At 47.4% G+C, this 24,106-nt stretch overlaps 2 protein-coding genes across 3 annotated transcripts; both read left to right on the forward strand.

Annotated features, from left to right (window-relative positions):
* Positions 1-176: 176 nt before the first annotated feature.
* On the forward strand, positions 177-7,770 carry FANCG (FA complementation group G). The gene is made up of 14 exons (XM_041762059.1): positions 177-1,700; positions 1,911-2,001; positions 2,369-2,500; positions 2,731-2,933; positions 3,689-3,824; positions 4,001-4,131; positions 4,232-4,378; positions 4,505-4,656; positions 5,038-5,104; positions 5,358-5,647; positions 5,798-5,844; positions 6,038-6,193; positions 7,109-7,232; positions 7,386-7,770. Exons 1-14 carry the CDS (start codon positions 1,284-1,286, stop codon positions 7,492-7,494), a joined length of 2,202 nt encoding a protein of 733 aa, XP_041617993.1. The 5' UTR covers positions 177-1,283; the 3' UTR covers positions 7,495-7,770.
* A 1,184-nt stretch (positions 7,771-8,954) lies between these two features.
* On the forward strand, positions 8,955-24,061 carry LOC121494933 (valosin containing protein). Of its 2 annotated transcripts, XM_041762056.1 has the most exons (17): positions 8,955-9,255; positions 12,936-13,047; positions 13,237-13,409; positions 14,726-14,868; positions 15,415-15,545; positions 16,522-16,653; positions 17,737-17,839; positions 18,467-18,600; positions 18,678-18,813; positions 19,168-19,280; positions 19,634-19,798; positions 19,885-20,007; positions 20,249-20,461; positions 20,654-20,962; positions 21,237-21,392; positions 23,063-23,217; positions 23,369-24,061. In XM_041762056.1, exons 1-17 carry the CDS (start codon positions 9,239-9,241, stop codon positions 23,472-23,474), a joined length of 2,421 nt encoding a protein of 806 aa, XP_041617990.1. In that variant the 5' UTR covers positions 8,955-9,238; the 3' UTR covers positions 23,475-24,061. The 2 variants fall into 2 exon arrangements, with proteins under 2 accessions (XP_041617990.1, XP_041617991.1); XM_041762057.1 differs by lacking the exon at positions 8,955-9,255 and having other exon boundaries at positions 12,950-13,047; positions 13,137-13,409.
* Positions 24,062-24,106: the final 45 nt, after the last annotated feature.

Genomic DNA, 24,106 nt, shown 5'->3' on the forward strand with positions numbered 1-24,106 from the left:
GATGAAGTCCAATTCATCCTACTTTTCTTTGGTTGCTTATGCTTTTGGTGTTTGTATGTAAGAAGCCTTGTCTAGGGCAGCCCAGGTGGCTCAGCGGTTTATGGCCACCTTCAGCCCAGGGTATGATCCTGGAGACCCAGGATTGAGTCCTGCATCAGGCTCCCGGCGTGGAGCCTGCTTCTCCCTCTGCTTGTGTCTCTGCCTCTCTGTCTCTCATGAGTAAATAAATAAAATCTTAAAAAAAAAAAAGAAAAAAAGAAACCTTGTCTAATGCCACAATTTAGTTTTAGAAAATTTTCATCATTACCACAAGGTCTCTATCCTTTGTTTACAATCAATCCCCAATTTCACCTTAGGCCACTGATCTATTTTCTGTTTTTCTAAATTTATATTTTCTGGACATTTAATACAAATTGAATCATCAAATATGTGGTCTTTTCTTTGACTTAGAATGTTTTTGAGGTTCATGTTGAAGCATGTATCAGGTTTTGCCCCTTTTTATTGCTTAGTCCTAGTCCACTGTATAGTTATGATCAGCTAAGGGACATTTAGATTTTTACGGTTTTTTTTTTAAGCTATTATGAATATTTTTGTAGCTGCTATGAGCATTTCTATACAACTCTTGGTGTAGACATATATTTTTGTTTTTCTTGAGAGGATTTCTTAGAGTGGAATTGCTGGGTCATAAGTAAGCCTATGATTAACTTTTTAAGATATTGCCAAATTATTTTCCAAGGTAACTATAACACTTTATATTCCCATTATGTATGAGAATTCTAGTTGCTTTTATCTGTGGTAAGGGTCACAGTTTTGTTTTTGCATATGCATGTTCAATTCTCTTGGGTCCATTTGTTGAAAGGGGCAGCAGGTAGTGCGCGAAGCACAAGCCCAGGGCTGTGTCGCCAGCAGTCACACTGCTTGGGGTTGAGTAGAATGTGGTAGCTCCATGGTGAGCAAAGAAAGGATGGGTTGATAGCCTGGGTCATCAGGGATCTGTTCCTCTTGGAGAGAGTTTGTGCCGGGGCTGGGCTTTCTGCGGCGGCTGTGGGCGTACTACGATTCCCAGGATGCCCTGCGCGGGCCCGCCCCCTGCGGAGGGTCAAAGCTAGGCCGACCTGGCAGCGTGGCTGCGAGCCAAGGGCTGGGACACGGTTTCCGGTACCGAGATCGATTGCTCAAGGTTTCGGCCTGCGCGAAGGACTGGCAAACCGAACCGTGAGAAGTACAACCTCCCCACTCAGACGCGCCCCCATCCTCTGGTCCGCCGTCGGCTCCCTTTTCGGATGGAGAACCCACACGTTTCTTCCTCGAGTTTCCCGCGAGGACTAACCCTTGAGGACGACCAACCGCAGCAGAGAGTTTTGTCGGCGGGGCCAACCAGAGGCGAGATGGAGGAGGCGGGGGTGGGAGCCGGCACCGAGTCCCCGAGAGAGTCCATTTCTCCCGAAAAGGCCGATTCGCCTCTGCGGGGGCCCTCAGGGGAGCAAAAGAGTCGCGGGAGGGTGCGGAAGCGCAGGGACCTTTCCCCGCTCCAGTGGGGACCGCGGCGGGACCGGGCTTACCCTTCAGACCCTTCCAGGTGTCCGGGTCCAGCCTCGGCCACCATATCGCACCAGACCCCTCTGAGCTCCTCAGGGCCACACACCAGCTGCCTAGACCTGTGGAGGGAAAAGAATGACCAGCTAGTTCGACAGGCCAAGGTAACACGGTTGCTGGGACCCTCACTTTGGAGCGCCAAAATACCGGAAAGAGGGTTTCCAACGGACTTAGCACAGTTGATGCGGAGGGGTGGAGTTTGACTTCTCTCCATCAGGAGCCAGGAAAGACTGGAGAATGACATACCTTGCCACAGTTGCAAGGGGAGAAATAAGGATTGAACCCTAATGATAACCTCATCCCACATTTGTCAGGTGGCTCAGGACTCGCGTCTGTATGTGAGGCGACAGCAGTTGGCTCAGGATGCACTGGAAGGGTTCAGGGGACTCCTCCATAGTCTGCAGGGTAAGCAGGATCCTCCTCAGGGTTGTCTGTTACCTTCCTCCACAGCCAGAGACCAGTTCCTCTTCTGCATTTCTGGGACTGAGAAAATTACTCAGGGGGCGAGGGAATCCTATTTAAGTCACAGACGGGATTGGAGTGGAATTCTTTTTGGTACCGGTGAATCTCTACGCCCTGCCACGCCCCCCCCCCCAAGTGGTTTCCGGGATGGTTCAATCTAGAGGACTTTCTGCCCTTTCCAAACTGTGCAAACGGTGATTTCTTTATTGAGGCCATTTTGGTTGGGGTGAGATGCTCTTTGAGTTTGGTTCTTATTTGGGGAATCTTTCTGGAAGGGAGTGGTCTATAAGGCCAGCATGTGTTGCTCCAGGACTCCCTGCGGCTGTTCCTGTTCTCCCCTTGGAATTGACTGTTACCTGCAATTTCATTACCCTGAGGGCAACCCTGGCCCAGGGTTTCACGGAGGACCAGGCACAGGATATCCAGAAGGGCCTGGAGAGAGGTGAGGGTCAAAGATTGTTTTCCATGTGTCTGCCAGCCTGACTAGGTTTAAGTCCTTGCAAAGCGGACAAGAGGAGCAATAAAATTTGTCATCTCTATGGAGAGAGATGCCATTTTTTAATCCTCCAAGTGCTCCTCAGACCAGGAGCACTTTTTTGACTTTTGGGCTCCTGTAGAAAAAGAAAACCGGAGATGAGGACCCAACCTCAGCTATGTGTGTTTCCTCTACAGTGTTGGAGACCCAGGAGCAGCTGGGGCCCAGACTGGAATGTGGGCTTAGGGGGCTGTGGGACTCTGTTCTCCATTATTCCTCCCTTCTGCTGGAGCTGCTCCCTGTCCTTCACCATCTGGCTGGCCTGCAGGCTGCCCTCTGGCTAAGCACTGACCATCTTGGGGACCTGACCTTGCTATTGCAGACCTTGAATGGCAAGCAGGTAATTTGGGAAGTAACCTAGATATAAGGGTCTCTTCTCATCTCTTACCTATCTTAGCTGCAGTAGCATTTTGTGCTGGAAAGGCTCCTGGGTTGGTGGTCAAAAGACCTGAGTTCTCTCCAGGACTCTGTGACCTTGCTCTGATTGGTCCTTCATTGGGGGAATTCTCTTGAGTGTTTTTTTTTTTTTTTAATTTATTTATTTGAGAGAGAGTGAGAGAGTGCATGTGCAGGTAAGAGGGGGGCGAAGGGGCATAGGGAGACTGAGAGAATCTCCAGCAGACTCCCTGAGTGTAAAACCTGATGTGGGGCTTGACCTCAGGACCCTGAGATCATGCCCTGAGCCAAAATCAAGAATTGGATACTTAACTAACCAGGCTACCCAGGCGCCCCTTGAGTTGTTGTTGTTGTTGTTTTTTAATAGCTTAATGATCTCTGATAAGGCTATGGCTTTTACTGACCTTGCTGAAGTCATCTCCCAGCCTCAGTCTTCTCATCAGTAACCCACACATGGTCCTTGCCTTGTGTCCTCATGAGCATATACTGGATGAGGAGGCACACTAGAGTAGATCGTCAGTGCCCCCAGGTTTTTTTTTTTCCTCCTTTATCCTTGTCTCATACCTATCTATCTCTTCGAATTGAGCGAACAGGAATCAGGAGGACCCTTGATTTATTTCAAAATCCAGCTAGAGTAGATTGAGATAGAAGAAGAGATGATTATAGGCTTACAGCCTCTAATCACCCTTCTTTCCTCAGAGTGAGGCCTCTGAGAATCTGCTGCTGCTTCTGAAAACTTGGAGCCCCCCACCTAAGGAATCAGATGCTCCATTGACCCTGCAGGATGCCCGGGGCTTAAGAGATGTCCTTCTTACAGCTGCTGCCTATCGCCAAGGTCAGGTAGCAGTCTTATTCATCCCCACCTCCCTACTCCCTGTCTTAAGGGGTCTTTTGGCTCATACCTTCCCTGTCATGTCCCATTGACCTCAGTGGAGCTTCTCTGTACTCTTGTTCCCTATCATGTCACCTGCCCCATGGGCCTCTATAAGTTTATACCCTGATTGTCATCAGGCCTCCAGGAGCTGATCACAGGAAGCCTGCCCAGGGCACTGAGCAGCCTGCAAGAAGCAGCCTCAGGTCTGTGCTCACGGCCTGTGTTGGTCCAGGTGTACACGGCCCTGGGGACCTGTCTCCATAAGATGGTAAAGACAGTGCTAGGGTGGGTTAGGGAAACTATGGGTGTTATAGACAGCTTTCTGCTTTGTGAGGGTAGCTGAAGCCTGTGTCCTCTCACCCCTCTAGGGCAATCCACAAAGAGCTCTGCTGTACTTGGTTGCAGCCCTGAAAGAGGGATCAACCTGGGGTCTTCCGCTTCTGGAAGCCTCCAGGCTATATCGGCAACTGGGGAACACAGCAGCAGAGCTGGAGAGTCTGGAGCTGTTGGTTGAGGTAAGGAACTGAAGATATAGGGATTGCTAAGGTGCTTGTGTTAGGGAGGCTAATCAAGTTGTAAACAGAAGAAAATATGGCTCCCAAAGATATATAGATGTACTTTTTTCTTTTTGTCCCTTTTAGGCCTTGAATGTTACTCACAGTTCTGAAGCCCCCCAGCTTCTCATTGAAGTAGAGTTACTACTCCCCCAACCTCACCCAGGCTCACCCCTTCATTGTGGCACACAGAGCCAGGCCAAGTACCTGCTAGCAAGCCGAAGCTTACAGGTAGGAAGGTAAGGTTCCACTGCCTTGATCGTCTGAGCTTCTCTTCCCATTTCTGATGTCTTCCCTGGGGTGTGAGTCTGCTTCTATTCTTGCAAGTGAGCTATATGGACAAGTCAGTGGTAGATCATAGGTTCCCATTCCTCAATCTCCTGGTGGACCTGAACTTAAGACTCTTCACTCAGACACCAAGCTCTTGTATCTTTAAAATTCTGAAATCTCCTCCCAAATCCATTCTGTAAGGAGGGTGGATCTATATGAGCTGGGATTGGAGCCCCAAGACCCCACTCTCCCCATTCCCCAGGGCCCTTGAGCATCCCTTTGTTAGCTAAGAGCCCTTGGAGGACCCTACTAAGAGCCTAAGGTGAAGCTAATGGGCTATGACTCCTCAGGGCTGAGGACGCTGCAGAGCATTACTTGGACCTGCTGGCTCTGTTGCTGGATGACTCAGAGCCAAAGGTGAGTATATCGTCAAGGTCTCTATAATTGGGTAGGAGGGTTGGAGTCTCCTTTGGAGTACAGCAGGACTGCTGTTTTCTCTTTTTACTTCTGCTTTTCTGTCCAAGTTGGAAGGCCAGACCAGGAAGGTTCCCAGAGCAAAGGGTCCAGTGTAGCAAGCAATGGGTGGTCTCTGTGTGGTACCAGAGCCTGGTTAAAGAGGTTGGGAATGGCTAATGCCTCTTTAAGACACTGCATCCTCCTCCCACCCCAGTTCTCCCCACCTCCTACCCACCCAGGGCCCTGTATGCCTGAAGTGTTCTTAGAGGCAGCAGCAGCGCTGATCCAGGCAGGCCGAGCCCAGGATGCCTTGACCGTATGTGAGGAGCTGCTCAGCCGCACGTCATCTCTGCTTCCCAAGATGCCCCAGCTGTGGGAAGATGATAAAAAAGGAACAAAGAAGCCACCACACTGCCCATCCTGGGTTTCTGCCACCTACCTGCTTCAGGGTCAAGCCTGGGTGCAGCTGGGGGACCAAAAAGAGGCAATTAGTGAATTTAGCCGGTGAGCCCAGGAAGCCAACCAGGATCCGAGGGGAAGTATGGTGGGATAATTTGCTGATTGGGACCTGAGTTGGTAAGCTGCTCCTTACCTACTCACCCCAGAATTTCTGAGGTTGACTCCTCTTCACCCCTATTCTGTATCCCACTTCAGGTGCCTTGAGCTGCTTTTCCGGACCACACCTAAGGACAAAGAACAAGGTGATCTAGACTTTTAATTTTCCTCTTCCCTCTCAAAGTGGGTATGGTGAATGTGTTGCCTTTCCATGCATCCTAGCCTACCAGGAGACTTAAAAGAAAGGGACTCCAGACACAAGAAGAGTAAGAGGAGTACTTGGGGTTTCGGTGATTATATGGCAGGGACACATTTTTTTACTTTTGGGGTGGTCCCTAGGGCCTGCTTCCAACGGTGAGCAGAGGTGTATGTCAGATGTGGCACTACCACAGCTTCGGGCAGCTGCCCTGATTAGTCGTGGACTGCGATGGGTAGCCAGTGGCCAAGACACCAGAGCCCTACAGGACTTCCTCCTTGGTGTGCAGATGTGCCCAGGTATGTATATTTGTGTGGCATCAGCTATGCCCAGATGCCCAAGGGCAGAGAGGTCCATGGGGGAGGTACTTGGGAATTAGTGGGAGAGTGATGTTCCCAGATAGAAGGGGATGAATGGGGTTGTACTGTATGTACCTAGGGATATACCTAGGTTTGAAGACATATGCAAGTGTGTATGAAGGTTCTCAGGAGTTCCTCAGTCTTCTCAATGTCCTCAGACACAAAGATCATAACTGCGCTGGGAGTATGCTGGGGAGAAGCAGAGTCAGCTGAGCCCTTTGTCTTGGGCAGGCAGTATGCAAGGATAAGAATGGTTGGGACTGATCTACCCCCTGGTTTTTATTTTTAAATAAGATTTTATTTATTTATTCATGAGAGACACACAGAGGCAGAGGAAGCGGGAGAAGTAGGCTCCCCACGGTGTCCCTCTACCCCCTGGTTCCCTTTTTTTTTTTTTTAAATATTTTATTCATAGAGAGAGAGAGGGGGGCAGAGACACAGACAGAAGGAGAAGCAGGCTTCATACAGGAAGCCTGATGTGGGACTCGATCCCGGGTCTCCAGGATCAAACCCCAGGCTGCGGGTGGCGCTAAACCGCTGTGCCACCGGGGCTGCCCTACCCTCTGGTTCTATGTGTGACTGTAGAAAAGATACTTCCCTGCTCTAGGCCTCAGTTGCTCCTTTTATAAAATGATGCTTAAGGCTGTGTCAAGTTCTTTTTTTTTTTTCTTTTTTTAATATTTTACTTATTTGAGAGAGAGATAGTGAGAGAGAGCACAAGCAGGAAGGAAAGGGAGAAGCAGGCTCCCTGCTAAGCAGGGAACTTAATGAGGGGCTTGATCCCAGGACTCTGAGATCATGACCTGAAAAGCTGTGTCAAGTTCTAAGCCTCTCTACCCTGGGGTGGGGCTACAGGTAATCAAGATGCTTCATTTCACCTGCTTCAGACTCTGAGGAGGATGGATCGGAGGGATGAGGCCACTGCTCTCTGGTGGAGGCTAGAGGCCCAAACTAAGTTGCCACAGGAGAATGCTGCATGGTGAGCCTGAAGCCTGAGGGCTTGGGGCTCTGGGCAGTTGGCATCCTGGAGTCCTGGAGTCTGTTGGGGATGGTGATGAATGAAAGGGAGGGAATGTTTGTCCAACCTTTTGCCTCTCCTTCACCCTTAGACATTACTCTTTTTGTTCTCCAGGTCTCTCCCCCTGTACCTAGAAACCTGTTTGGGCTGGATTTGTTACCCTGACCGTGAAACCCTTCTTGAGGAGTTTCGGACATCTCTGCCGGAGCCTTGTGACCTGTAGCTGCCACATTTTAAGAGCCTGAGCTGGGGCTCCAGTGACCCTTTTCTCCATGGGGAGGGCTTTCTGCTTTACCATTCTTGGGGAATGTGGGTGAAACTAATCATTCCTGTATAATTCTGGCATTGGAGAGATTGGTAGTAGTCCTGCAAAATTGGCCTAGTTACTGCCATTCTGGTTCCAGAGGAAGCCCCCTTGTCACCAAAAAAGCATTAACTTTGCTTATGACACCTTTTTCCTGTTTTCCCTTTTCTCAAGTTGAGTAAAATCTCGTATTTATCTCTTGTTTGCCTACTACATATACTTGAGTGGGAAGGCTCAGAGCTGCCTGATTCAGTGCTGGTCATCTAAGATGTCCTCTCCGAACATCATCTACTTTATGAGATTGAGTTCTTGGTAGAAGAAGGGGCCAAAGGAATCCTTGCAATGGCTTTGGTTCGGTCTGTTGCCTAAAAGCCAGAGCGCCAAAGCCCAGGATCCTGTGCAAGTTGACAAAGAGTGGAGCTGGGTCTGGAAGGTGGTCTGGACAGGGCTTTCAGGACAAGGGCAGGTATTTGATTCGTCTTTAGAGGGGAAGGACAAGCAGACTTATGAGTCTCTGAGTGACTCCCCACTCCAATCCCAAATTTCTGCCTTCAGTCAACCATGTCAGTGTGGATAGGGGATGAAGGATGGATTAATTTAATCAGTGTGGTGCCAAAGATTATTGAATTTAGGGCTAGCTCACCATTTGGGGCCCAAGGATTTCAGGTCTCAGCATGCAATTTTATTGCTGCTTTGGGTTCTATGGCATCTACTGTGTTCTGTGGTTGCCTTTTGACCTTTTTTTGGACTTGAGTGCCCTCCCCCTCAAGCCATTAACTTAAAGGCTGAGTGGTAAAAGGAAGCATATACCTCCAAGCCCTGAAGAACTGTAAAGCCTATGGGATTAGAGTTACCAGAGGGTGCCAAAACAATAGGGTGGAGTGGATTAAGAGTTGGGTTGCCAAAGGGTTCAGAGTAGGGATGGCTAGAGACAGTTTTGGACACAGGAGAAGGGTAAGGGTAAATCCTTAGGTTTGAGAAGAAAATGGGTGTGTAGGTTATCACTGCGATAGGAGTAGACTAATACAAGGGTTCAATCTATTGTGCCAGGTTCTTGAACAGGATAAGATCAGGAGCCAATGAACTGGAGCCAAGTGGGAGAGTCCGCCTCCCGGGGATTAAAGGCCCTTCTTTCGCCAGTCGCTCTGGCTCTATCCTTTTCGTTGATTGGTCGCGAATCCCAATCCGTCGAGGAAGCGTAGCGCTGCGACCAATTGACGTGGCGTTACTAGGCGTGTTGCATCCCTGAGGCGGGAGCCAGGCCGCAGGCGAATTTCCTGATTGGCTCTGGTCCGCGGGTTGCTGGGGAGAGGCGCGGAGAGGCGGGCGGGAGTCCCCAGGGCAGGCGCTGATTGGCTGAGGTGAAAGCACCTCTCCTTCCGATGATTCGGCTCTTCTCGGTTCAGTCTCAGCGCAGCGTCTGCAGCCGTCGTTTGAGTCGTCGCTGCCGCTGCCCCCTCCCGAATTAGGAGCCAGTGTATACCGCCCGCCCACCGCCCCGGTGCCTCTAGGAGGAGGCGAGAAGGAGGCCGCCTGCGGGTTTGTCGCCGCTGCTCGCCCCCCTGCCAGGGAGAGCCGAGCCCCGGCCCAGTGGGTCGCCTGCCACCCCTCGTAGCCGTTACCCGCGGGCCGCCACAGCCGCCGGCCGGGAGAGGCGCGCGCCATGGCCTCTGGAGCTGAGTGAGTGTGTGCGCGCGCCCGCCCGCCCGCTGCGGGTGCGCGCACCTGGGGACTCGCCGAGCTGGGTAGGCCCGGCCGAGCCTGGCCGTGGGCGCGTCTGAGAGGTGGAGACAAGGAAGGAGGGAGAGAGGGGAGAAGCGGGGGGATGAGGGGCCGCGGTCCGGTCTGGGCCTGGCTGCGCACCCGCGCGCCCCCTAGGCCGGGCTTGCGTTGGGCCTGGGTCGGGGCCTGGGCCAGATCGTGCTGTGTCATGCAGGCCCGGGCGGTCTGATTGGCTCCCTGGGAACCACTCTCCGGTTCTTGTGAGGTCTGCGGGCCCACATTGCCAGCGCGGAGCCCCGGGGCCTTAGGGCGCCCACCTGCGATCAGGTCTACTATCCGTTGAAGGCCTTTGGTCCCCGGAGAGAGCAGGCCCTGCGGGCCCGACGCCCGAACTGGGCCCAGTGGGCGTGGACTTTTGGCCACGTGAAGGCCTTAGGAGCCGGGAGCCAGGCGGAGGCCGGAGCGGGGAAGACTCGGCGAGCTCGGGGAAGTTCACGACGGCCTTTTTGGAGCTGGGTCGGCCTGGCCCTTGGTTGACATCTTCACGACCTGAGCAGTGAGGGGCTGTTAGGGAGAGGGCGGGCCCTGCGTTTCGTTTTTGGCCTCCTTCGTAGGTTTGTTGTTCTTCACATGAGAAAGCTTTGGTCAGTTTTTCTTAATATTATGAAATGGGGGCGGAGAGTAGGAACTTTACTGTTTGGGCTTTTGGTAAAGTTCGAATCTCAGTTGGTAATTTGCAGGGCTTTCTCAGTTTCAGCCTTTGTGCTGAGAAGGTTAGAGTAGCCCTGACTCTTTGAACACACACGCTCTTTTCCCCAAAATGCTGTGTTGAGAAATCTTGGGTTCTCCACCCCTCAGGAAAGCATCAGATAAAATCCTACCACCTCTGCCCATCCTGCCCATTAAATTTAGAATCAAGAGCTTTAGCTACTGAGGAAAAAAAAAAAAAAAAGACAGCCATCCTGTGGAAACTCTTCTATGCAAATCACTTTCCTGACTTGAAGAAAATTTAGTTTTTTGAGGTGTGTTCCCTTTTTTTTTTTTTCCAAGTTTCTAAAAGGAGATTGAAGTATTACCTGGGTGTCTATTTAAAAGGACCACTATTTACTAATACTTACTCTCTTAGGTCTAAAAATAAAAATTCAAAATTCTTGGAACCTGGCATCATAGATGGTTTCTAACCTCTAGGTCATCTTGATGACTCTTACCTGAACTCCCTCCAAGTCCCCTGTGGCCCATTGGAGTTCTGGAAAGGGCCTGACTCATGCAGAAGACAATGGGGATGTCCCCAAAGAGCCTCCAGGACTGCTGTTGGCCCACGATCAGGCTGAAGCTCTCTTTTAGAGGTTACTTCCTTTGATCTTAGTAGATAGATTTGGAAGTAAAGGTCTTTGCTTTAAGGGAAGAGCATACTACTCATCTCCATTGCCAGGGTCAGGAATGGTAAGCAGTCAGGAAGTTTTTCTAGAATGCAGCTTTGGGGTTAAAATACAAACTATGCTGGCATTTTATTTTTCTCTAGCCCTAATCCTATAGATTAAACAGGAGGGTGCGTAGTCCTTGGAGGGTATTTTGATGTGTGAGAGAAAGGGAGAGTTGATGGCTTTAAATTGCCTTCAGCTGCCACATTGACTATGCTTATTCTCCAGAGTGTTGATAAACACTGGAGGAGTCTGCCTGTGATGGAACATTGTGACCGGAATGCTACACTTTTTAGGTTGAGGAGGCAAGTTTAAGCTGAGGAAACTCTACTCTTTGAAATTAGTTTTAAGGTGATGATTAAAGACGCAGCCTTTGTGAGAGGATCAGCAGAAAGCTTACAACTTTGTTAGATGAATGGAATTTATACTTTTGTTGGGTAGATCAAGACCAAAAGATGGAGAAACACCACAACTTCCTAGCTAGTATTCTGGAGTATAGGCATCTTTTTTTCTTGTAACTTGTGAAGATATATTTTTTTTTCTTGTTTGTTGATTGATGTATTTCCAGATTATAGGATGGTGCCTGGCCTGTAATGTATACTTGCTAATCTGTTAAGTGAAGGAATAGTTAATGGAAAATATTCTTTTTTATTTCTTCATTTCCTCTGTTATTTGGCCTCCCTGTTTGTTAATGTTCAGGTTTTCCCGAGCCTTAGTAAAAGGAAGTAGTTTTTTTTTTTTTTTTAAAGATTTTATTTATTTATTCATTCATTAGAGATAGAAAGAGAAAAAAAGAGGCAGAGACACAGGCAGAGGGAGAAGCAGGCACCATGCAGGAGCCTGATGTGGGACTTGATCCCGGGACTCCAGGATCACACCCTGGGCCAAAGGGAGGCGCTACTGCTGAACCACCCAGGGATCCCGGAAGTAGCTTTTCAAAGGGAGAGCCCACTGAGTCTAGTTACTGAAGGTTGGAGAGAAGTTAGGTAAGAAGTTGGTGTCAGGTGAATGATCTTCTAAGAAATTATTGAAACTATTTAGAGGGTTTAAACTGAGCTTGGACTCAGCTTTGGTCTGGGTGAGGGGTTTGGATTTGCTCCATGTCTCAGCATTTCTAGGTTTTGACTTTCTGAACCAATATTGTGGAATTGTATGTCTTTGCAGAGATTTGTCAAGCTCTTTTTGAGCTTGGGCCTCTTTCTGAAGGTTTCAGATCTATTAGTTTAGTTTTCCCCAAATGTCATAGTCTTTGTGCTTGGCATTTCTGTGGTATATAGAATGCTCTGGAATTTAGCAGGTTTAGCCAGTAAGGATGGTAGTGCTAATGATTCTACTTCATTGTCCTCAGGCTTGGTGGGACTTGGGGCCTCCCTGAGTCCTACAGGAAGTTGTCTTGCTCACTTCATTCTCCAAGAAGGTTAGCAAAGAAGAGTTTATGCTTTCTTCTGCAGCGGTAATCATTGTGACCATTAATACCATGTGCCAGGCATTGTTGCATTCATTATCTCACTTAAAATAATTCTCTAAGATAGGTACTACTGTATTTGCTTCTTTTCAGATGAGGACATCACCATCCAGAGAGGTTAAGTAACTTGCCCAAGATGACAAACAGTGGCAGGGTTGGGATTCAGACCCAGCAGGTCTGACTGCATTAGCCCCTTCTCCTAATCACTGTTTCTTTCATACTAAGATTATTGTCATTTCTCTAATTGTTACTTAGTCTCTGCTTTAAAAAAATTTTTTTTTATTTATTCATGAGGGGCACAGAGAGAGGCAGAGACACAGGCAGAGGGAGAAGCAGGCTCCCGGTGGGGAGCCCGATGCAGGACTCGATCCCAGAACCCTGATCCCAGGACCCCAGGACCATGACTTGAGCTGAAGGCAGACGCTCAACCCCTGAGCCACCTGGGTGTCCTACTCAGCCTCTACCTCTATTTAGTCTTCTCAGGCCATAGTTTCCTGACTCTGGGGCAAGATCACTTGGGGCCTTAACAGCTAGGATACCAGTGCTCAGAATACTAAGAGATGCTGGAATGGGAATTGTATGTGCTAAATGTTACTCTTCGTGACTGTGGCTGAATATCCTTTATCTGACCTCTCTGGCATAGGGACAGCTTCATATATCCACTATTTCTTTCGTAAGTGTGAATTTTAAAGACTGGTGGGGCCCCTGGGACTGGAGTATGTATTGGGACTAAATTCATTTTCTCTTTTTAGTTCAAAAGGTGATGACTTATCAACAGCCATTCTTAAACAGAAGAATCGTCCCAATCGGTTAATTGTCGATGAAGCCATCAATGAGGACAACAGTGTGGTGTCCTTGTCCCAGGTAAGTTGGGTCAAAGGTTCAGTCTTTCCTTATTGCACTTAACCTGAGGGCTTTTCCCAGGTTTCTTTCCTCATTTTTTTTTTTTGCAGTGACCACAGATAGAGTGGGGTTTACTGGGAATTCCAGCCTCCAGGGCTGCTGCCTACCCCTTGGCCCAGTGACCCAAAGGCCTTAACCTTCTTTTCTCAGCCCAAGATGGATGAACTGCAGTTGTTCCGAGGTGACACAGTATTGCTGAAAGGAAAGAAGAGGCGGGAAGCTGTGTGCATTGTGCTTTCTGATGACACATGTTCCGATGAGAAGATTCGAATGAATAGAGTTGTTCGGAATAACCTTCGCGTACACCTAGGGGATGTAATCAGGTGTGTGTGGGGTTCTTAGCCCCTCAGGGATGGGAGGCCAGAGACAGCCTGAATTATAGACAGGACTAATGAAGTTCTTGGCAGCTACCCGTAGCAGAATCCTTCTAGCCATGGGAAGACTTAATATAGCAGGGCTATCTTTAGGTTTTGATTCTGCCTCCCTGGGACTTCAGAATTTACTTCTGCATGACCCTTGGGACAAGTTGCATTTCTGTGACTTCTGTGATACCTTTACTTATTTTTTTGCCAGCGGTATGATTTATAACATGCTGGACGCTGGTTTAGGATACCATTTGAGAGTGTTTGTCTGTGAAACAATCTCACTGTTATGTTGAAATAGTGGCTTGTGTTGGGACCAGAATGAGGTGGGAGTGTGGGCATAGAAGGTGAATTTCCGAGTAGGGTTTTTTTATGGATCAAAGTTAATATAGAATAGAAGCATAGTTCGAGTCAGACCCTGAATAGCTTCAGCTTCAATCTGAGTGATTTTTTTTTTTTTTTTTAAGATTTTATTCATGAGAGACAGAGAGAGAGGCACAGACACAGGCAGAGGGAGAAACAGGCTCCATGCAGGGAGCTCAATGTGGGGCTCAATGCTGGGACTCCAGGATCCTGCCCCAGGCAGAAGGCAGGCGCTTAATCACTGGGACACCTAGGGATCCCCAATCTGAGAGATTTTAAACTTAACTTTAGGCAAGAGGCCTTCCCATCTTGGAGTCATCACTAGCCACAGCTATCCAACCCCCTGTCAGGAACATCTGAGACTGGCCAGGAACATCTCAGACTTCTGATTATTTTTAATGGATTCTAGATTTCATGTAGCCTTCTGGAGGTGCTTAATCACGTCAAGTTTCTCTGACCACCTGGCTGAGATGACTTTTTTTTTTTTCAGTTTTATTTTTTTGATCCTGATGCTTGTCCCACTATGGCCTCCGTAATTTTGGGTTACTGATATTAGCCAAATTAGCCAATCTTTGGATATCTCTCACTGAAGATTCTTGCTCCTGTTTCTTCATTTTGGGGGCTTTACATGTGTGGGTCTTCCTTTTGGCTCACTGCTAGGGAGTGAGCAGCCCCAGTAGCTTCTTCTAATGGCTCCTACTACTGCCCTTCCCCCAAGTATGACTTGGTCTTAGTTCTGCTTGGCTGCTCTTTTGTCCTCACTCCCACTCTACCCTCCTTCCTCTCTTCACCTAAAGCCATCCCTACCTTTTTTCTTTTACTTGCCGTCAGCTCTCTGTGCCAGGCACTTTCAGACGCCCAGTGTTTGAGGCTACAGTGTGGTTGGTAATGTGGAGTCTGCTTGTCATCCTCAGCATCCAGCCGTGTCCTGATGTGAAGTACGGCAAACGTATCCACGTGCTACCCATCGATGACACGGTGGAAGGCATCACTGGCAATCTCTTCGAGGTATACCTTAAGCCATACTTCCTGGAAGCTTATCGACCCATCCGGAAAGGTGAGAGATAATTCTAAAGACAGCTTAAGGATAGTTGTTTGTAGGGATACCTGGGAGTAAGTCTTGGAATGTCTTTATCTCATTCTCATATGTGTGCTTACACACACATTCTGCATACACGCTCATGTGAACTCTCCTTCCTTCCTCCTCCTTCCCACTCCTCCATTTCCCTACTATCACTCCCTGCTTCAGTAGAGTAAGCTCTCTTCTCCTTTGTCCCAGAAGGAGGACTTGGGCACTTTTTGGCTGTGTCACAGTTCAAAGTGTATTTAATATTTAGCACAGTCTGACCATCTGTGGTTGTTGTGAAAGCTGGGTTACCTATAGCCCATAAGATTTTTTGTTCAGTGTCCTCTTGAATGGCAGAGGGACACTTCACAGTTTAGCTTTCTCCTCTTGCCTGATGCTTAATAAGGTAGAGGTGGGAAGGGGAAAGGGGCGGTATCTAGTGAACTTGGCATTTTAGACAACAGGTTCTGGTGAGGAACTCTCACTTGCTCTGGTATTCCACATCTCTGACTGCACTTGTGCTAATTACTCTCACAGGAGACATTTTCCTTGTCCGGGGTGGAATGCGTGCTGTAGAGTTCAAAGTAGTGGAGACCGATCCCAGTCCTTACTGCATCGTTGCCCCAGACACAGTGATCCACTGTGAAGGGGAGCCTATCAAACGAGAGGTGAGTTCTCTCCTTTATCCCAGTACCCAATTTCATGATTACAAAGTGGGGCGGTCATATGGTAACTACTAACTGTGAGTGCTCTTTGGGGGCACCTGGGTGGCTCAGTTGGTTAAGCATCTGACTCTTGATTTCAACTCCGGTCATAATCTCAGGGTTGTGAGGTTGAGCCCTGTTTTGGGCTCCATACTAGGCCTGGAGCCTGCTTAAGATTCTCTCCCTTTCGCTCTGTAGCCTGCTCCCCCTGTCCCTGCCCCCACCCATCTTTGTCTTCCTCTATTAAAAATAAAACTGAGTGCTCTTTGGAACTAAGCTTTTTTCCAGAGGTGGTGAAAATCTTTCAACTATTCATTTCTGGGCCTGTGTGTTTCTTAGAAGTATATGATACCAGTAATTTTTATTTATTTTTTTATTTTTTTATTTTTTTTTTTAAATTTTATTTATTTATGATAGTCATACAGAGAGAAAGAGAGAGAGGCAGAGACACAGGCAGAGGGAGAAGCAGGCTCCATGCGCCGGGAGCCTGATGTGGGATTCGATCCCGGGTCTCCAGGATCGCGCCCTGGGCCAAAGGCAGGCGCCAAACCGCTGCGCCACCCAGGGATCCCCGATACCAGTAATTTTTAAAATCCAGATTGAACTCAAAAGATCTAAGTGGTTGGAATAATTTTTGTAGAAGTGACATTGATGATGGCATCCAGACCTCTGTCTGTTTCCCAGAGTTTCTAGCTTTAGGTCTTAGGGTGGTTCTTTCCAGTAATACTAAGGGCAGTGTAAAAGGGAAAGACTATGCTGCAAATCTTTGCTTTGGGATTTTTAGAATTGTTCTTTGAGTCAGGATCCCCCTTAGAGGAGAATCCTCTCGTAAAATAGGTTTCTCTATACCAGATTGTAGAAGGATTTGGCGAAACTCAACTTTTGCTAGTAATAATAATGTTCCTGTCTTTTTTTTTTTCTTTGTCTTCTCTGTATTCAGGATGAGGAAGAGTCCTTGAATGAAGTAGGCTATGATGATATTGGTGGCTGCAGGAAACAGCTGGCTCAGATAAAGGAGATGGTGGAGCTACCCCTCAGACATCCTGCTCTCTTTAAGGCGATTGGTGTTAAGGTGAGTATCCTGGGACATAATGTAGGCTGGTAATTAACAAAGACTCGGGTCAACTCTTGTTGCATTATTTTTTATATTATGGTCATTTAAAAATGTAAAAACCATTTTTATCTCACGGACCCTATAAAAACAAATCTCATCATAGTTGCCTACCTGTATGTAACAGTGTCATCCAAGAGAAGTTAAAGGAAATTTGCAGTGTGTGAAGGGTCCTGAATCCAAAACATGTGAGAACTGCAGACCTACAATGTGACTTCCTAACTGTTCCATATCATGGGCACAGTGAAGATGAAATTACACTTTTCTCTAGTATGTACCATACAAATAATTTTATCTTCTATATGGGCATTTCCCATGTGCAGCCTATGGATAGGCCATAAAAAAGACAGCTTCAAAGAGAAAAACTTGTGGTTGTTGGTGGTAAGGAAAAGCATTCAAATATAATAAATCCTAGAGGGTTGTGATTATTGGAATGAGTGAGCCTCTGGCAATACTTTTCCTTAGATAGCTAAAAACTAGTCCTGGCCCTTGTCTGTCCAAAGTCAAAACCTTGGCCTATTGGCCTCTTGCTTTTTTGTAGTCCCAGGATCTTCAGACTTAGCCATACTAGAGTTTCTTAGGGTGGTTTCTGTGCTCTTAGTCTCCTATGCCAAGGTATAATCATAAATGTCAGTTTTCTAGGGATCCCTGGGTGGCTCAGCAGTTTAGCGTATGCCTTAGGCCCAGGGCATGATCCCGCAGTTCCAGGATCGAGTCCCACATTGGGCTCCCTGCATGGAGCCTGCTTCTTTCTCCCTCTGCCTGTGTCTCTGCCTCTCTCTATATATACTTCTCATGAGTAAATAAATAAAATCTTAGAAAAATGAAATAAAATAAAATAAAAGTCAGTTTTCTGACTGTATTTTCTCTGCTAATAAGAGGAGTGAGTATGGCCTGAAGTAAACTTTCTTAGTAGTTTATGCTGAGGGCTCAAAACTGATTCTCACTCTCTCTAGATAGAGCCACATTCAAACCATTTTAGAGTGGGTGGGGTTGGGAAAAGGTAGGAGTCTGAACCTAATCACTCTCTGTACTGGTCCTTAGCCTCCTCGGGGAATCTTGCTCTATGGACCTCCTGGAACTGGGAAGACCCTAATTGCCCGAGCTGTAGCAAATGAGACTGGAGCCTTCTTCTTCTTAATCAATGGTAGGAGAATTGGTTCACCTTGTATTTGGCTGGATCTTACACTGAGCTGAGCATGATCCAGTCTCACAAGCTGGAGAACTCATGGACACATTTATTTGCATACATACTCTCATGTATATTTCATCATCTTTCTTCTGCTGGGTTACATTATGGACAGATAAGCAATAAGGGGAAGGTATTGTACTCTGGTGTCCCTGATCTATCCTCCCTTGAGAGAGAAAGGCTGAAGACATTTAGGGGTAGCAAGTTAGAATGAGAACTCAAAAATTTTGTCTGCTAGTTTATTTGAGAGGGTTTGGGGGAAGATTGACATTAGCTGCCTCTTTGAAAATGATAGAGGTCCATCTGGTGTGCTGGTTCTCTTGCCTTGGCCTGAGGGTCCAGGGTCAAGTGCTGGCATCTTGACATTTAGAGCTTGACTGAGATAGGTGTGAGTTCCCTTGTGGTTTCCCTCCAGCCTAGTTTGGTGCCTATCCTGGGATAGTATCTGGGGGAGTCTGTGAGAAAGTAGGCAGAGGTTACCACATGTTCACATAGCACCTGTTTCTGGACCAGCCAGATCTGATTTCTCTTGGGATTGAGGGAAGGATGTATTTTTGTCATTGTTTCTATTCTGTATCCTTTCAGGTCCTGAGATCATGAGCAAGCTGGCTGGTGAGTCTGAGAGCAACCTTCGTAAAGCCTTTGAGGAGGCTGAGAAGAATGCTCCGGCTATCATCTTCATTGATGAGCTAGATGCCATCGCTCCCAAAAGAGAGAAAGTAGGAACTTGCCCAAGGGGATAGTGGGGGTTAAAAGGTCCTCACTTCACTTCTGACCAGACATCCTGTCCTGACAGACCCATGGGGAAGTGGAAAGGCGTATTGTATCACAGTTGTTGACCCTTATGGATGGCCTAAAGCAGAGAGCACATGTGATTGTCATGGCAGCAACCAACAGACCCAATAGCATTGACCCAGCCCTTCGGCGATTTGGTAAGGACCTCAAATTTCTTCCGACCCTGTTCTTGCTCATAGGGAGTCTATAGCTCTACTAAGCTTAATCTCTTTTAAGAGATTCTGTTCTTCATCTGAGTCCTAATCTGAGGATTTCTTGAAGCTCCTTGCAGTGATAAGGCCCAAGGGTCCTTTCCCTTATCTCGTGTCCTATCTAGAGTGACAAACCATCCTGGTTTGTCTGAAACTGAGGGGTTTTCTAGAACATGGAACTTTCAGTGCTAACACCAGGAGAGTCCTGGACAGACAGGGATGATTGGTCATGTGAGACCTGTCCCTTCTTTCCTGTAGCCCAGAAATGAGCCCTGTCTATGTTCACACCCTGTTCTGCAGGTCGCTTTGACAGGGAGGTAGATATTGGAATCCCTGATGCTACAGGACGCTTGGAAATTCTTCAGATTCATACCAAGAACATGAAGCTGGCAGATGATGTGGACCTGGAACAGGTGGAGTGATGATGAGAGATGGCCCTGAGTTAGGATATCTATTTCCAGGCAGTTAAAGGGAACTAGCTAGGGACACAAGCTTAAGATGTAAAGAGACTGATTTTGATTCTTGGGCAGGGGAAAGGAAGTGATCTGAGATTGAATCCAGGAAACTGGAGTTGATATCATGTTAGAGTAAACTTCGGGGTCAGCTTTATTTCCAGGCCCTAAGTCTAGGCCTCACTACTTAAAATCCAGCCAGTGAAAGAACTCCTAGTATGTGGTCAGGTGAAGGGGGCAGGATTCTAGTCTCTGAGCCTCCTAAGGCAGCTAGGTCTTAGAGACAGAGTAGTAAGTAGATCTTCTCCTTGCAGGTGGCCAATGAGACTCATGGGCATGTGGGTGCTGACCTAGCAGCCCTGTGCTCGGAGGCTGCTCTTCAAGCTATCCGTAAGAAGATGGACCTCATTGATTTAGAGGATGAGACCATAGATGCTGAAGTCATGAACTCTCTGGCAGTTACTATGGATGACTTCCGGGTAAGGACTGCACCCCCATCTCACATACACAGACATGCATTTTGACCTTTCCCTTGGCAAGTCTCATCCCCAGTTTTTCTTTTTAGTGGGCCCTGAGCCAGAGCAATCCGTCAGCACTGCGGGAAACAGTGGTGGAGGTACCACAGGTGACCTGGGAGGATATCGGGGGCCTGGAGGATGTCAAACGTGAGCTTCAGGAGCTGGTCCAGGTAGGATAACTTGGTCCAGAGTGAGTCACTGCCTCAGTACATTGTAGGTGGCTGGGGGTGTTGGCAGTTCAGTGCAAGAATTGTGAGAGCATACTTCATGAACCTGCTATTCTCAATTTGGAGACACTCCTTAGTGTCTCCTTATCTTATACCATGGGGTGATTAGACGGGATACTGCTGTTTTGTTAGGTTTGTTTCAAACTATGGGGGTATGCTGAACCCTCTTTCCTTTTCTTCCTAGTATCCTGTGGAGCACCCAGACAAATTCCTCAAGTTTGGCATGACACCCTCCAAAGGAGTACTCTTCTATGGACCCCCTGGCTGTGGGAAAACCTTGCTGGCCAAAGCCATTGCTAATGAGTGCCAGGCCAACTTCATTTCTATCAAGGGTCCTGAGCTGCTCACCATGTGGTTTGGGGAGTCTGAAGCCAATGTCAGGGAAATCTTTGACAAGGTGAGCTACAAGCAGCTGAGCTATCTGTTCCCTTGCTTGGCAGCAAGGTAGCTAGCTGTTTCTTTGGGAGATTGAAACCATCTTGTTCTGGCAGCTCAGCTGGAGCAGTGAAGGTCACTTTAATTTCCTTTCCTTCTCAGGTCTGAGAGACCCAGTTGTGTTAATACTTGAGTCCATGTGTCCCTTCCATAGGCCCGCCAAGCTGCCCCCTGTGTACTGTTCTTTGATGAGCTGGATTCAATTGCCAAGGCCCGTGGTGGTAACATTGGAGATGGTGGTGGGGCTGCAGACCGAGTCATCAACCAGATCCTGACAGAAATGGATGGCATGTCTACAAAAAAGAATGTGTTTATTATTGGCGCTACCAATCGGCCTGACATCATTGATCCTGCCATCCTGCGACCTGGTCGCCTTGATCAGCTCATCTATATTCCACTTCCTGATGAGAAGTCACGTGTTGCCATCCTTAAGGCCAACCTGCGCAAGTCCCCAGTTGCCAAGGCAGGTACAAGGGCATTGGTGCTGAGGACTTCTATGAGTGCTCAGCCTAGTGTGGTGTTTGGTTCCTGGAAAAGATTCCATTGGGGATTTCCAGGTTTAGGGTTGTAAAGGAAAAATGGAAGATTTGAAGGCATTAGGAAAATCCAGAATCAGGAGTAAAACAGTGGTGAAAGACACACAAGCTGAAATTAGGAGTGTTTTGGTGGATCAGAGATCCGTGTATTACAGGGGAGGAGAGGCTAAAAGTCTTAGGTAGCTCAATTGCTTCCTTTAGGATGTGGATTTGGAGTTCCTGGCTAAAATGACTAATGGCTTCTCTGGAGCTGACCTGACGGAGATTTGCCAACGTGCTTGCAAGCTGGCCATCCGTGAATCCATTGAGAGTGAAATTAGGCGAGAACGGGAGAGGCAGACCAACCCATCTGCCATGGTGAGTCTACATCTTTTCCCCATATGTGCCAGTTGTGGGGAGCCAAGGGCAATCTCTACCATGCTCTAGAGTTAAGACTGTAGGGTTTTGGAAAGATACCTGACAGATGCCCTGATAGGGCATCAAAGAGAAAGAATACTGAGGGTTAATCTTTTCAGTCTGGAATTATAAAGGCTGAGGAGATATGGGTAGTCTATATGCTCAGCCCTCACAGTAGACTCTGTGAGGTGAAATCAAAATACAATTTTGCACATAAATAGGGCAGGTTTAGAACCTAGAATCCATGGGCCTGTTGTTCTTGCTTGGTGGTCCACGACCTCCTGTAATTAAAGTGTGTGTGTATGTAATAATGTATGTGTGCATGTAAGCTTCATAAAAATAGGGAATCTGTATCATCTTGCATGTTTTCCAGTGTATTTTGGCACCATGTTAAAAAATGAAAAATGAATAAATGAATGAATGACTTTATCTTTTGTAGGAGTTCTGAGACATTCCTTCTCCCTCCCATAAAAGCTTAGAAACCATTGATAACACTTATTCCTACGGAGCAACCTCATAAGTCACAGCAATTGAAGTGGCTTTTTTTTTTAATTAAAAATTTTTTAGGGATCCCTGGGTGGCGCAGTGGTTTGGCGCCTGCCTTTGGCCCAGGGCGCGATCCTGGAGACCCGGGATCGAATCCCACATCGGGCTCCCGGTGCATGGAGCCTGCTTCTCCCTCTGCCTGTGTCTCTGCCTCTCTCTCTCTCACTGTGTGCCTATCATAAATAAATTTAAAAAAAAAATTAAAAAAAAAATTTTTTTAAATTGAAGTTCAATTTGCCAACATACAACACCTAGTGCTCATCCTGTCAAGTGCCCTTCTCTGTGCCCGTCCCCTCACCCATCCCCCCACCCGCCTCCCCTTCCATTACCCCTTGTTCGTTTCCCAGAGTTAGAAGTCTCTCATGTTTTGTCACCTTCTCTAATTTTTCCCTGGAGTGGCTTCTTAGTGGAAGAGATAGGGTTTGAGCTGATTTATGAAGAGAGACTATAAGGGCTAAGGAAATAAGCAGCTCAAATAACTGGCTCAAGAAATAGGATTGTGGGAATTGGGGAAAACCTGGGTAGAGTTTTTTTTTTTTTTTTTTTTTTTTTAAACCTGGGTAGATTTAAGAGGGCATGTGTTACTAGAGGTGAAGCCACTAGGTAAGGTGTAATCCGGGTTTGGTAAGCACTGAAAGTTATTTTATCTTTTTAAAATTTAGGTGGTTTAGTTTATCTTGTTTTAGAAACTTTATTTTTAAAATTTAAGTTTGTTGATATGATTCACAAATAGTAAAATTCACCCTTTTAGGTATAGTGTCTCCATGCATCTTGACAAATGCATTTAAGTTCTATAACTATTACCACAGTTCAGATAAATTTCTGTCATCCCAGAAAGTTCCCTTATGCTACTTTAGTCACCTTTTTTTTCACCCTAAGCCCTTGGCAACTACTAATGTGATTTTGTCCATACAGTTTGGCCTTTTCCATAATGCATTGACAGGTTTTTAAACATAGTGCACTGACTTACTTTTAGGAAGATTGGCCTTGCAACTTATTCAGGTTGGTTTAGAGAGACAGGAAGGCCAGGGGAAGAATCCAAGCTGGACTTTAGCCCTGGTGGTCTGTGTTTACCAACCTTATAGGAGGTAGAAGAAGATGATCCAGTGCCTGAGATCCGCCGAGATCACTTTGAGGAAGCCATGCGCTTTGCCCGCCGTTCTGTCAGTGACAATGACATTCGGAAGTATGAGATGTTTGCTCAGACCCTTCAGCAGAGTCGGGGCTTTGGCAGCTTCAGGTAATCATGTTATAGTGGGCAATACTTAAGTTGTCTTGGGTAACTGTACAGCCAAGGTTGTGGGAGTCCTAAGGAGGCTGGGGTTAGTTGTGAAAATCCTACATAGGCCCTATCCTAACTCTCTTTTTTGGCTCTGCTTTTGTGCATGCAGATTCCCTTCAGGAAACCAGGGTGGAGCTGGCCCCAGTCAGGGCAGTGGAGGCGGCACAGGTGGCAGTGTATACACAGAAGACAATGACGATGACCTGTATGGCTAAGTGGTGGTGGCCAGCATGCAGCGAGCTGGCCTGGCTGGACCTTGTTCCCTGAGGGTGGGGGCGCTCGCCCAGGAGGGACCAGGGGTGTGCCCATGGCCTGCTCCATTCCTCAGTCTGAACAGTTCAGCTACAGTCAGACTCTGGACAGGGGTTTCTGTTGCAAAAAAAAAAAAAAAAAAAAAAAAAAAAAAAAAAAAAATACAAAACAAAAGAGATAAAATAAAAGCGATTTTCATTTGGGAGGCGGAGAGTGAATTACCAACAGGGAATTGGGCCTTGGGCCTACGCCATTTCTGTTGTAGTTTGGGGCAGTGCAGGAGACCTGTGTGGGTGTGAACCAAGGCACCACCGCCACTCCCCACAATAAAGCATCTGCACTTCACTCAGTGCTACCCAAGCCCTCCCTTCTTCCCTCTACCCAACCCGGGCAGTAGGACGAAGGGCCACAGTTGCTGGGTGTTTATATAGAGAGTAGGTTGATTTTATTTTACATGCTTTTGAGTTAATGTTGGAAAACTAATCACAAGCAGTTTCTAAACCAAAAATGACATGTTGTAAAAGGACAATAAACGTTGGGTCAAAATGGAGCCTGAGTTCTGGCCCCTGTGCCTGCTTCTTTTCCTGGGAAGGGC

This window comes from Vulpes lagopus, chromosome 7 (genome assembly GCF_018345385.1).
Source record: "Vulpes lagopus strain Blue_001 chromosome 7, ASM1834538v1, whole genome shotgun sequence".
Classification (NCBI taxonomy): Eukaryota; Metazoa; Chordata; class Mammalia; order Carnivora; family Canidae; genus Vulpes; species Vulpes lagopus.